Source organism: Rhipicephalus microplus, unplaced genomic scaffold, assembly GCF_043290135.1.
Source record: "Rhipicephalus microplus isolate Deutch F79 unplaced genomic scaffold, USDA_Rmic scaffold_339, whole genome shotgun sequence".
NCBI lineage: Eukaryota > Metazoa > Arthropoda > Arachnida > Ixodida > Ixodidae > Rhipicephalus > Rhipicephalus microplus.
Window position 1 is genome coordinate 1 of NW_027464907.1, and position 13,091 is coordinate 13,091.

General features: G+C 42.3%; 1 protein-coding gene across 1 annotated transcript; it reads left to right on the forward strand.

Annotated features, from left to right (window-relative positions):
* Positions 1 to 744: 744 nt before the first annotated feature.
* LOC142793841 (uncharacterized) lies at positions 745 to 12,716 on the forward strand (the record flags this gene model as incomplete). The annotated part of the gene is made up of 6 exons (XM_075885812.1): positions 745 to 878; positions 1,418 to 1,518; positions 2,447 to 2,547; positions 5,255 to 5,455; positions 8,334 to 8,397; positions 12,346 to 12,716. Coding segments are annotated over 6 exons (621 nt in total), but the record flags the coding sequence as incomplete, so codon positions are not given.
* Positions 12,717 to 13,091: the final 375 nt, after the last annotated feature.

Consider the following 13,091-nt stretch of genomic DNA (forward strand, 5'->3'; position numbering starts at 1 on the left):
GTCACATCGTGAGAATGCACGACACACAGAAGAAGAGACAGTGTACATGTTCTCCTATTTTCGTTCCTTTTTTTTTTCGTGCTTGCAAGCCTTGACTTGTTTAGTGAGAGCAATCCTATAATCGTAGCTGCGTTGTATAGTTGGCACACCAATTAACACGCAGTCAATGAAACACAGTAATGAAGTGTATTTTAAAAGGGTGCGGTTTGCTGTTTCTTTGTATGAACTCGTTGTTTTCACGCTGTTTCGCACCGTCAAGCCTACCATGCAAGCTCAAGCCCAATAATAAAATTTGGAAGGCTCGGGGAAACGTTTGTTCTTTTTATGAATTCATGAGTCTACTCGGTGAACACCGACGGCGACTTCACTTCGTCACCGAAGAATTCATCGGTTGTTGAATGGTTCTCACTACCTGCGACGAGAACATCGATTCTTCAGAACTATTTCCCTTTACACCACTTTTCCTGAATAACCGATAAATTTTTTGCACCACCATAGCTCTTCCCAACCACAACAGGCCAAAAGAAAAAAAAATGCGTTGATGGTCACACAAAATAACACGACTGCTGCGGTGTGTCCGGCCATCACTGCCCAATAGAATGGGTGCAAGATAGCATCGGTGCATCGTGGTGTCGGCTAGAATACAAAAACAAATTGTAGGCAGGCGCTAAAGTAGTCAGTTTGCCCCAAAGGGAGCGTCGCGAGTTCGATTAAAAGCCGCACCACCCGCCGGTGCCGTTTCAGCTGAGCGCCTCCCTTCGTAGCCTAAGAGGGCGCTACGAGCGTCGTGTACATCAGTCACGGCTGCATCTGCTCCCACAAAAACGCCGGATTGCCCCGGAACTTCTCTTCCTGCCTCCAAGATTCCTGTGCGCAAGGTCAGTAAAGCTGCTAAGACTCTTTTGCAACCAAAATCTTCGGGACTTAAAGCACAGAAGCGAAAAAAACCCCACAACGAGGACGCGCCCGGGGTACGTTCAAGGCTAGGCCTAACAAAGCACCCGCGCCGACCCAACACTGGCGCGGGCGCAACGCCGGCTACTAGTGACCCCAATGCCGAAGTGCCCATGATGCTGTCCGCGTTCGACATGGACACCACACCACCTTTGAGTGCAACAGACAAAGCACACGTGTTTTCCATGCCTGCACCGCTTGCAAGTCATACGTTCATTACTACAAAAATAGGTGTAGGAGACGACAGGGGCAGGAACTATCACTTGGCTGTGTGTAAACTTATTTTGCCATATTTGGCGGAATCTGAGTGACAGCCGTGAGGTACGATTGGTGCTCGCATTTTGCATGCAGGTTGTGTTGCATCTTGTTATTGATTTACGTGCTCAGGACCAAGTAGTGCTAGCAGTTCATTTGTTTGGTTCCTCACTTGTCAAGTTTTTTGGCGCACTCTTCACTTGTTCAGCTCAGTGGTCTCTGGCACCCTACGTGGTCAAGGCAGGCGGCTATTGTCAGAGCTCTCTCACCTTCCTGCGAAGTCCATCACCTGGCACACATCACAATCAGGTAGGCATTTATTTCACCGTTATCGATCATTACCTATCTTATAAACAGTTATAAGGTGCACTCGCATGCCACAGCTCATACGAGCTAGGCATGTAACATGTCTGTCGCTATTATAAGGTGAATAATGAAACACGTGTTTGCCATGCTTGCATCGCTCATACATACCTTATTACTAAATTAGGCACAGAAAACAGTAGGGGTAGCAACGGTAACATTACTGTGCGTAGGCATATTTCAGTGCATTTTGTGGATTTTTAGTGTCGGCTATGAGGTACGACCATAGTGCTCGCACGCTGTGTTGCACCTTTATTGAGTTGCGCATGCAGGAAGCAGTACAGTGAACAGTTTAATTCTTCGGAATTATATGAAGCATTGCTTGCACTCAGCAATAACGGCATTTTTCCTTTGTTAGTGTCACTTAATTGTATTATTGTGGTGAAGCCTGCTGTTGAGTTGCATCTTTGTAGTTTGAGGATGTCACAGGTCTGTTTGTGCACGCACTCATTAGTGATCTCCTCGGTGCCCATGCACATGGCTGTTATAAGGTGCACTTGTAAGCCGGATCAGCAGGAGTCTGCTGTCACGTACACACCAGGCGTGTACGTGTCTTTGTCGTCTTATCGAGCGCAGACAAAGCACTCGTGTTTTCCATGCCTGCATCGCTTGCAAGTCATACGTCCATTACTACAAAAATAGGTGTAGGAGACGACAGGGGCAGCAACTGTCACTTGGCTGTGTGTAAACTTATTTTGCCGTACTTGGCGGAATTTGAGTGACAGCCGTGAGGTACGATTGGTGCTCGCATTTTGCATGCAGGTTGTGTTGCATCTTGTTATTGATTTACGTGCTCAGGACCAAGTAGTGCTAGCAGTTCATTTGTTTGGTTCCTCACTTGTCAAGTTTTTTGGCGCACTCTTCACTTGTTCAGCTCAGTGGTCTCTGGCACCCTACGTGGTCAAGGCAGGCGGCTATTGTCAGAGCTCTCTCACCTTCCTGCGAAGTCCATCACCTGGCACACATCACAATCAGGTAGGCATTTATTTCACCGTTATCGATCATTACCTATCTTATAAACAGTTATAAGGTGCACTCGCATGCCACAGCTCATACGAGCTAGGCATGTAACATGTCTGTCGCTATTATAAGGTGAATAATGAAACACGTGTTTGCCATGCTTGCATCGCTCATACATACCTTATTACTAAATTAGGCACAGAAAACAGTAGGGGTAGCAACGGTAACATTACTGTGCGTAGGCATATTTCAGTGCATTTTGTGGATTTTTAGTGTCGGCTATGAGGTACGACCATAGTGCTCGCACGCTGTGTTGCACCTTTATTGAGTTGCGCATGCAGGAAGCAGTACAGTGAACAGTTTAATTCTTCGGAATTATATGAAGCATTGCTTGCACTCAGCAATAACGGCATTTTTCCTTTGTTAGTGTCACTTAATTGTATTATTGTGGTGAAGCCTGCTGTTGAGTTGCATCTTTGTAGTTTGAGGATGTCACAGGTCAGTTTGTGCACGCACTCATTAGTGATCTCCTCGGTGCCCATGCACATGGCTGTTATAAGGTGCACTTGTAAGCCGGATCAGCAGGAGTCTGCTGTCACGTACACACCAGGCGTGTACGTGTCTTTGTCGTCTTATCGAGCGCAGACAAAGCACTCGTGTTTTCCATGCCTGCATCGCTTGCAAGTCATACGTCCATTACTACAAAAATAGGTGTAGGAGACGACAGGGGCAGCAACTGTCACTTGGCTGTGTGTAAACTTATTTTGCCGTACTTGGCGGAATTTGAGTGACAGCCGTGAGGTACGATTGGCGCTCGCATTTCGCATGCATGTTCTGTTGTGTCTATTGATTTGCGTGCTCAGCAGTTCATTTCTTTGGAATTGCACGACACATTGCTTACACCCGACAACATTGCGAATTTGCACGTCACTTAGCCATACTACTGCTTAACTGCAGCTAATCCAGCATGGGAGTCCTTGTGTGTACCCAAGAAGTTGGTGTATGGCAACAGAATCAAGCGATCGCATATGCGAAGTTTTGGGTGCCCTATCTTGAAGCCACCCATTTCCATCTCTTGCGCGTACTACTGGCAGGCTACGGTGCAATTCATACTTGGTATCAACTGTTTGATTAGTCAATATATCACAAAAAGCTTTAAGTAATTGTTTAAAGTAATTATGTTTCAAGCTAAAATTTTAAAGTAATTGTATTCAATATTGGACCTGGCTGCACTTGAGAGGCTGAAGCTGCTTTCACATATGTGCAAGATATGAACATCTGTTGTCAACATTAGCGATATAATGGATAGCATTACTTAAGTTGTGAACATGTGTAATGTTGGAGCATATGCTAAGCTCACTTTTGACTGCACATTCAGGAATAGCCTTTTAAGAGACCCAAGTTGCGCAAGTATGGGTGCAGTTTTCTGTAGAATTTGTGCAGTTAATGTTACAGTCTCCGTCATTATTTCTTTTCCTTGCGCCGCCTGCTTCAACTTAGTTTAAACATTTGTAGCAGGTCAAGAATATTTATATTCACTGTGCTCTTATATAGAGGACTGCTTAAAAAGCATTGGCTAATGTTCATATGAAATTGAACATAACCTGACATGCTAACCAGATATTGGAATGATTCTACTATTGTAGACTGTAAGGTATTATTACCATTGTAGCAGTGTTTTTATTATAAAATTGGGCGGTCTGAAAAAGTGCACAAGCCAGTGAATGTAATTTAGCAAAATAAGTGCTCTACCTTCATTGCAGCCATAACATCAATGAAGAATGCCCACTTGCCGGCATTGCGCACAGACATTTTCAACATTGACCGACTACTTCGAGCACTACCACTATCACAGCAGTGTGTTGGGCGGTGCCCTTTGCCCTTGTGAGCCTTGTGGAGCTTTGTTTAAAAACTATCAGAGCCTAAGAAGTCACGTCTTCAGACATCACAAGAAGCGATGCAGCAAACAGACTGATGATGCGTTTGTCTGCTCTGTGTTGTCATGCGGGGCGAGTGTGCCTACTCGCACGGAGCTTCTTGGTCACATAGCTGCCCATCTGGAGAGTGGAATTGATGCTGTTATGTGTCCTTTTGTGGGTTGTGGTAGTGTGCTGAGGTCAGCAGGTTCCTTCAGAACACATGTTTCAAGGTATCACCGGGGCAAAACTGCAACACAGTGCACGGAAGTACCTGAAATTGAATCCAGTTCAGATCAAGAGCACAGTAGCACACCCCCTGCTGATGTTGGAGATAACTGTGAAAGGGAGTCTGGTTGTGACAGCGATTTGCCGCTGAACCCCTTTTTTTTTTTATAGTGATGTCATAATCGTGGAGTGCACGCCATTTTCCTGCTCATATGCTTTGGTGTTTACAAAAACAAAAGGAGCCTTTTTTATTTTGCAAACAAAATCTGTTGCAATCAATGCTCTATCTCGTCCACTTCTTTTTTTCTTGTCTATGTGGTTTACGTCCCTACCTTTCTTCAGCCTGAACCTACTAGCCAACAACATGTTCTAGTAAGCTGGTGCAGTAGTTTCAGGGTGGTATTCCCCACCAGTCTGTTTTTTGTCTTCTTTTTTTGGCGTGTCACAGCTGTTGCACTCAATTGTAGGGTGGTAATATAGTTCTACATTTCAATCAGTTTTCACTTTAATATCTCTACAGATGAATTCATCTATTATCAAGTAACTGTTATTTACTTTGATTTTTGGAATAATTGCAGGAAATCTTCCAGGAGAGGATGGCGGCCTGTGCGCCTGCATTATTTCAGATGATGGAGGAGGCGCCGACGAAACATACTATGGAACTGGTGGTGCGCGTGAGAGACGAAGGACAAAGAGAAAAAGCAGTCCAGGTAGCTGTGCTACCATTCCTCTGCGCGCATTTTAAGGAAGACAAGAACTACCTTTACCAAGTATTTGAAGTAAGTTTCACTTTGTTGCATTATGTTAGTACAAAACTGGACAGTAACATCTTTTCAGAAAGTGATGTATTGGTTTGTTGAGAACAGCTTTAGGTTCTAGATTTTATAGAATACAGTCGATCCCGGGTATATCAAACTATGATATATCGAATTATTGGCTATATCAAAAAGTTGAGAGATCCCCTTGAATTTCCCATGCAAAAATACGGGACTGCTGTACACATCTATCGAACTCACGCACAGCAGAACATCCGCTAAATTGAACTCTGAGCCACGCTAAAGCCCACAAATTGCATTTTTCCTAACAAATAATGATCATTTATAGCCACAATTCGACAAGTTCCGATCCCTTTTCGCGTGCAAGTGACTAAAAGGGGGTGCTGAAAAGTGAAACATTGAAACTCCATCTTGCTGATCTAGCTCGTTGCACAGCACTTGTGAGTGCACCGGTATGCTTGATGTGCGATCTGCAGGTTTTAACGTGGGGGCATGGTGATGACCGAGGGCACCAAAACGAAGTGGAATGACTTAAGGAAGTTTAGTGATCTCATTGCGATGTTCGCATTCAATCGTGTATGATGGCATGTGGGACTGAAAAGCGTGGCCTTCGAGATGTGCAACTTCATGAGGTATTTTGGTGCTTCCGGTTTTAGAACGCTCATTTCGGAGGCTACGCTTTTTTCTAGCTTTCCGCACCAAAGCAACAGCTGTCGGTTACAAAATGACAAAGCCACAAGTGACATCGCTATCACCAACATGCTGACGGTGGGAGCTTGCTCGTTTGTGGGCAGCATCGCCTTTTGTGGCTTGTGGACCTGTGTACTTCTCGCCTCGTTACTGATAAATCATCATTTGGAAGTCGGCGCTACACATTGATACGCTCGTAGCGATAAAAATCATGGCTGGTGCTAGGAGCGACCTCAAGTAAAGCACAGTCGTGAACTGTTTCTTTGCGGGCTTTGTGCCAGGTGACGACTTTGAGTGCGTCATGACTGCTGTCAAGGGCGTACAATGCCTCAGTAAATTCTATGCCTTGTTAGTGTTTTCGGGCACCATCTCGGACAGCGAGCGGCTTCATTGGAGCAGAAGACGACGTCGCTGGTTCTGACTGCATGGATGCCGAGATGATGCCCAATGTTGACGGTGCCGTGGAATTATTGCTTTCGCCACCAACGCTCTACGGAGCTTACATTGGCATTCAGTGCCACTCAGCGCTGTTGTGGCCGAATGAGCTGAATTTGCTTACTTGGAAGGGTCCAGTGATATTGAGGACAACTGAAACTTGGTGGCACGCAAAAAGAGAGAAAAGTTTACAGACTATTTTCAAGTGAAATGAAGTGCGATAACTTGCAAAAGTAGATGTTCAGGCCTTGTTCTTTATCATATTGTGAGAGAATCATTCTTTAAGTGCTTGTTAGGATTTCAAAAAACTGTTTTTAGGTCTGAGATGCTCTAATTTATGCCTTAAATACACATATTTTGTGTTTCGACTCATCGATATATTGAACTACATATATCGCGATCCCCTTCGAGTTCAATATATCTGGGATCGACTGAATGCTGTGCAGGTTTTTAGCACAAAACAATAGCTTTTTCAGTTGAATTTTGTGAAAAAAGCTGCTTTTGTATAAAGGAAAATTAAACTTTGACTGCTGAAATCAGTTTTCTTCTAATTTCACAATTTCTGAACTTTGAGCAGACTTAACTTTTTTACACTTCTTAATCGATGTATTTTCTTCCCATAAAGAACAAGTGCAATGCTACCGTATGAGAATTTAGTGACCGCTGCAGCAAAATTTTTTGACAGAACAAATATGCTAAACATCCAAAAATACCTAATTCATGAATTGCTGGACACAAGTTAAAAGGAGGATAGTGTAGCTTTGCATATCTTTTGCCTTTGTGCTTCATTTTAAGGTAATTTTGGTGGCTTTGTACAGCAGCATTATTCATTAAAATTACACCGGAACACGCGCTTTGTCACAAGTATCAGCATTTGAAGATAGTGTAAAAAAAAGGCAATTTTCAATTTTTTTGTGGAACTTACTTTGGTTATCCGCATTGTGTCGTAGTCACAAAAATGTTCTGAAAAAAAAAATACACTGCCCTTGAGCCAACAGTTAGTGCGGGCAGGTGCCATTGTTTCATCAGAGCCACTAGGATAGGGAGTGAAGTCCCCAAGCATCCGACTATAAAGTTCACAGAGTGAATGAGAAGGAACGTAGCGCTGTGAAAAGTGAGACTTCATGCAACAAAAACTGTGTTGGGGCATGGTGCACGCATGGTGAACCACAGTGCACAAACTTGGTTTACTAGCCTTTTTCAGGCTCAATGGGAAAAAAAGTGTTTGTGTGCAATCAGAGTGCTCCACATGCACAAAGCATTAGTTTTTTGCAATGCACTGCAGAACAATGTTTCTCGTCACTTTGGCTGTAGTGCCTCATTACGACGCAGTGAGGAGGGCACTAAGAATGGGAATAGGCCAGAGTTGTTGCAAGATGTTGCTCACTTTGTCCCTTGCTGTCGCACATGCAAAATAATTTTAAGCAATACTATCACCACTAACATTGATATATTGACCTGCAATCATTCAGAGTTGTCTATGATGTTGCTGTAATCCAAAGAGAAAAATGAATCAAAATGTGAGCAGGTTTTTTTGCGTGCTCGCTATCCATTCTACTTTGCTCTAAAATTGTTCCAAGTTTCAAGGCTCCTAGGTAGGTAATTTGTACTTGGTGCACACAGCCTGCAATAGACCAGGAACCATGGTGGAAAACGGAATTGCAGGGATCGCATCTCTGATTTATATATTGGAATGGCCGCAACTGTACATATCTCTTTGTGCTTTTGTGTACATGGGATATTTTTGCTCATCCAGGAGGGAACAAGCATCACTGAAAAGCTTGCCGAGTTGCCATCAACGCCTACAATCATTGCACTGGGTGAGTTCCCTTGTCGATATCATTATGTGTTGATTGTTGTGCGAGGAGGTCAAGTAAATTGATGACATTTTACAACATGAGTGTGAGCCTAACTCCAGCTACAAGGTGCAGTAGATACTTATACACTTAAATAACAGATGTTGTCGGAGGAGAAGAGTGGAAGATGAGGGCAGACCTGCAACTGGGTTTTATTCAGTACACTCATGCAGGGAACCTGCGTTCATTCTGATAGTCTGAGTGAAGTATCACAGACACAATCATTGCTTTTGTTCATTAGGAAAAAAGCCTAGGCAAGCTCAAGTGCCATTGGGTCACAACTGCATCTCAATTCTTGTCTTTGCCAGTAAAGTCTGCCATGGTTTACTAAAAGTAAACAATTCGTATGCATTTAAGTTGGGCAGGTGAGAACCTTGTCTGGTCTTTATCAAGGGCTGGTGTTCCCTACATCATTCATTTATACATTGACCTGTATGACCAATGTTAACATTCCTCCATGTCTGAGTGACTTCGTTATCCTACTTGACGAGCGCACGTCGAACTCAGTGGGGTGGCACTTAGTGCAATCTTGCACACCTCATAGAGGCAATGCGGGGTCTTAGCATTTACCTTGAACGGCACAGAAGAGTAACCTTCACCCACAAACTAGCTCACCAGACAAAATGCTGTGCTTTAATATTAACCCAACTTTAACATCAGATCATACATTCTGAACATATTTACCACGAGCATGTGAAGACTTATTTTATGATTGTGCGTATTCGAAGACTGAAAAAGGCCATTGCACATTTTTTCAAAGGAAGCCTTGGAAAAATTTTGGGAGCATACAAACCACTAGTAGGGTGTGTAAAATTGCACTAAGTGCCACACCTTTTAGTTTGTTAGTTGCTTATCAAACCAGGAGGAATGTTTACATCAATCAAACAGGCCAATATATATATGAACGGCGCAGGGAACACAAGTTGTTGATTCCTGACAAGGGTCTTATCTGCCTCTGACTTCAGTGAAAGTCCATTGATTACTTGTCAGAAACTATGACAGCCATTACTGGCAAGAATGAAATTCGGAGATGCAGCCTTGACCAATTGGCTCCTAAGCTTGCTGAGGTCTTCTTTTTTTTTTTCAGGAGGAAAATGATTGGGCCAGCGTATTTGGCTCAGATTGTACAAGAATTAATGCAAGTCTATGATGCATAGATGAGGAATTTGCAGACTGTAGCGTGTAACCATACGTGTTCTAAATGAAGCCCATTGACGAGTCTGTACCCATCCTTGTGCTCTTCTCATATGTTTCATTTGAACCACACCTTGATAACCTTAAAGGGCTCCAACACGAAAAAGGGCAGCAGGTGCGAAGGTGGCCAGAAGTCTCGCACAAGTGTGCACACAAAGATAATGAAGTTGGCCCAGAAGCTGCGTTTCAATCAGTGAAAGTGTGAGCATGAATCATACACATTTTCTGATGATATCCGGTTATTAGAGCTGAATATTATCTTGATTGTGGCTTTGCATTTTCAATTTAATTTGTTTGTAAGTATTATGAGCCTGGCGTTTTCTTTTTTTTTGTCCTTCGGAGTGTAGTCAAAATATACTGCTATTATTTCACAAGAGCCAGCACATGAAAATGCACTCTCAATTGAGATTTCTATATACTGTGAATTGTGCCAAGGACATATAGTATGTTGTGAAAAGAGAAAAATGGAAGGTTTGGCCTTAATTTTATCCTAGTTATCAATCTCACTGATGCTTCGTTAAAGAACCCCAGGTGGTCGAAATTTCCGGAGCCCTCCACTACAGCGTTTCTCATAACCATATGTGGTTTTAGGACATTAAACCCCATATATCTATCTAATCTCACTGATGCTTATGTTAAACAGGGTTTGGAAATTCATTCATCTAAACCAAGGGCATACACAGAACTTTTTAGGGGGAGGGGGCCCTTTTTGATCTGAACCAGAGGTCTGGGCAGGCAAATGGTAATTTTGCGCTAAGTATTTCATGGAGAAAAAAGTTTGGGGGGAAGGAGGGGAGAGGCACGGGCCCGGTGTGCCACCGCCTGGCTACGAATAAGTGTAGTGTATATTCACATGATGTTTCTTAGTTCAGGTCAAGCTCTTTCAGTTTTTTTACAGGATCCTCAACCCCCCCCCCCTCCCACCTCAGCATAGTGAAAAAAAACATTCTGTGATCAATAAACAGTGCTTAAAAAATTTCACTAAAGCTGCTGCTTGGGCGAGTTGGTTCATGATTAAAATATGTGCCGTCTTTTTTTGCGCTGGTAAATCTATATTAAGAAAGTTCAGCCATAATTTGTAGCTATATGTGGCACATAGAGCTTAACAGCAGAATGCAAAGTTGAAAATCAGTATAGGTATTCACCCGTGCATTCTGCTATACAATAGCAACAAATATTTCTGAAAATGTAACTGCTCATTCTGAGCATGATCAGAGCCAGTGGGAAACTTCTCAGGAGCGCCGGGCAGGCCCTATACATCCTGTGCATTTTTGCTGATTTTAGGTAGTTTTCTCAGTGACTAAAAGGGATATTCATATAATCCATACATCATTTTCTTCCAAACTTTTTGCTCTTTTAACTTCATAATATAGAATTTTTGTGAATTTTTTACCACTAGAGCTTGACTTTTGAGTTAATTGGCATCTATGAAAATTTGTAACACAATAACGGTAAAGTGCATAGCTTCTATTTTGCTTCAGTAGCTGTATACAAAAAAAATAATCAACTGGTTATCTTAAAATACATGGGAAATAATGGTAGCTAAGTAATAAAAAACTGTTTTGAGATATGGAATAAAGTTCAAAAACAGGTGAAAAGTGATCGCACTGTCAGAAACACTGTTCAATTATTTTGTTTAGTAGTTACAAGCTTGGTAATCACTGCCAAAGTCAATTTTTCGCCGTGGAGCCTCTCGCAATGCTTGTCTTGTTTTTTTTTTTTTGTGAGATGTCATTCAGCTCTATCTGCAACGTATCGTCAAGTGTGGTCAACGATTTCCAGCAAATTCATTGTAGTTTGGCCAAGCTTCAATCCTATCTCAGAATAGAGGCTCGTGTGATACTACCATTATTAAATGCAAAAAAAATATTCAATGTCGCCATTTCTAGGACTCTCACCCTAAACAAAGAAAGGAAAGATTCTGTGACTCAATTCCCATTAACTCAACACTTACACTGAGTCGTTCTCACACATTGTTATTCAGTTGCATCAGAAATATTAGTCCATGTCCATTAGAGCATACCCGTTGTCCCCATGTATATACGTGATTCACCTCGAAAGATGCTGAAAAGGCTGGGAGGTTTAACAATAAAGAGCTTGCTGGTTCAGCACCTCAGTACGTCACAGGGATTTATTCACATTAACAAGAAAACTGTACGGGCTTCAACGAAATTTACACTTCCTCAGAACCTTCTTTACCCCCAGCATCTAAGGTTATCGACAAGCACGGCAAATGCAAGGTGTAATGATGCTAGGAGCTGAAAGTGTTCCAACCTATGTATTCTGAAGGCGGATTGTGAATACAAAGGTGCACAGTGTCTTCGGACTGCTTTAGAAGTTACCCGACAATCTTCTATACACAGCTGACTCTAGACAAGCATTTTGACTTTTGTACGTCAGAAAATTAGGCCGTAAGCATAGAGCGAATGCAAGGGGCTTGCACTAGAGTGTGTTTTCACTGGCTACTTCCTTTTGGAAAAACTGGTTTTGAGCCACCAAAAATGCTGTTTATGAAAAGCACGAATGTGGATGCACAAAGGGACACCCCTCCCCAAATTGCAAAGAAAACAAAGCGATTTTTTTTTTCACATTTTGCTCTACCACGTGCCCCTACTTTTTGTATCAAGGGCCATATACATACACAGAGAAGGCATTATAAAGTGTGTGTAAGTTGCTTCTTGCATTCATTTGATCACTTGTTTTTCACATTCTTTTCAGGCATAAACATGCTGAAGTGATGAAGAATGGTGATGTAGCAAGCTACAGCACATGTATTATATGTAAATAAATTCATCTGTGTTTTGTTAATGTTGCATTATTATTTATATGGTATGCAGCAGCAGGGGTGGTTTACACACACACAGTACATAAAGACTGCATTAGTGTAGGTTGAAACAGTACATAAAATTGGACATAAAACTCAATCATGAGAATCTACAGGCAGCCACATAAACATTCCATTCCATCCCGTAAAACATCGGCTTTTCGACAGTACTGGTCAACAAAAGCTTGTGTTAGTTTTTCACAAATTAAGTTACTACCAAAACTAAGTTTATTTTATGCTCAGTGAAACAACTCTTTCCTTCAAGGCAAAGAAACTACACAAAACCTTAGTCAAGCACAGAAAAGCCATTAAACGAAACCAGGTGTTTTACTGAAGCTTCTGTTTTCATTAATAATAACGGAATAATTTACAGCCAGACTGCTCTACAGCGATCTCCGTTTATTCCTCCTCTAAATACAGCAAATTCTGTATTCCTACAAACAGAGTCATGATGTGTTTGAGATAACAGATTTGCTGTGTTTGGGATAACAGATTTGCTGTGTTTGGAATAACAGATCTGCTGTGTTTGGAATAACAGATTTGCTGTGTTTGGGTTAACAGATTTGCTGTGTTTGGGTTGACAGATTTGCTGTGTTTGGGTTGACAGATTTGCTGTGTTTGGGTTAACAGATTTGCTGTG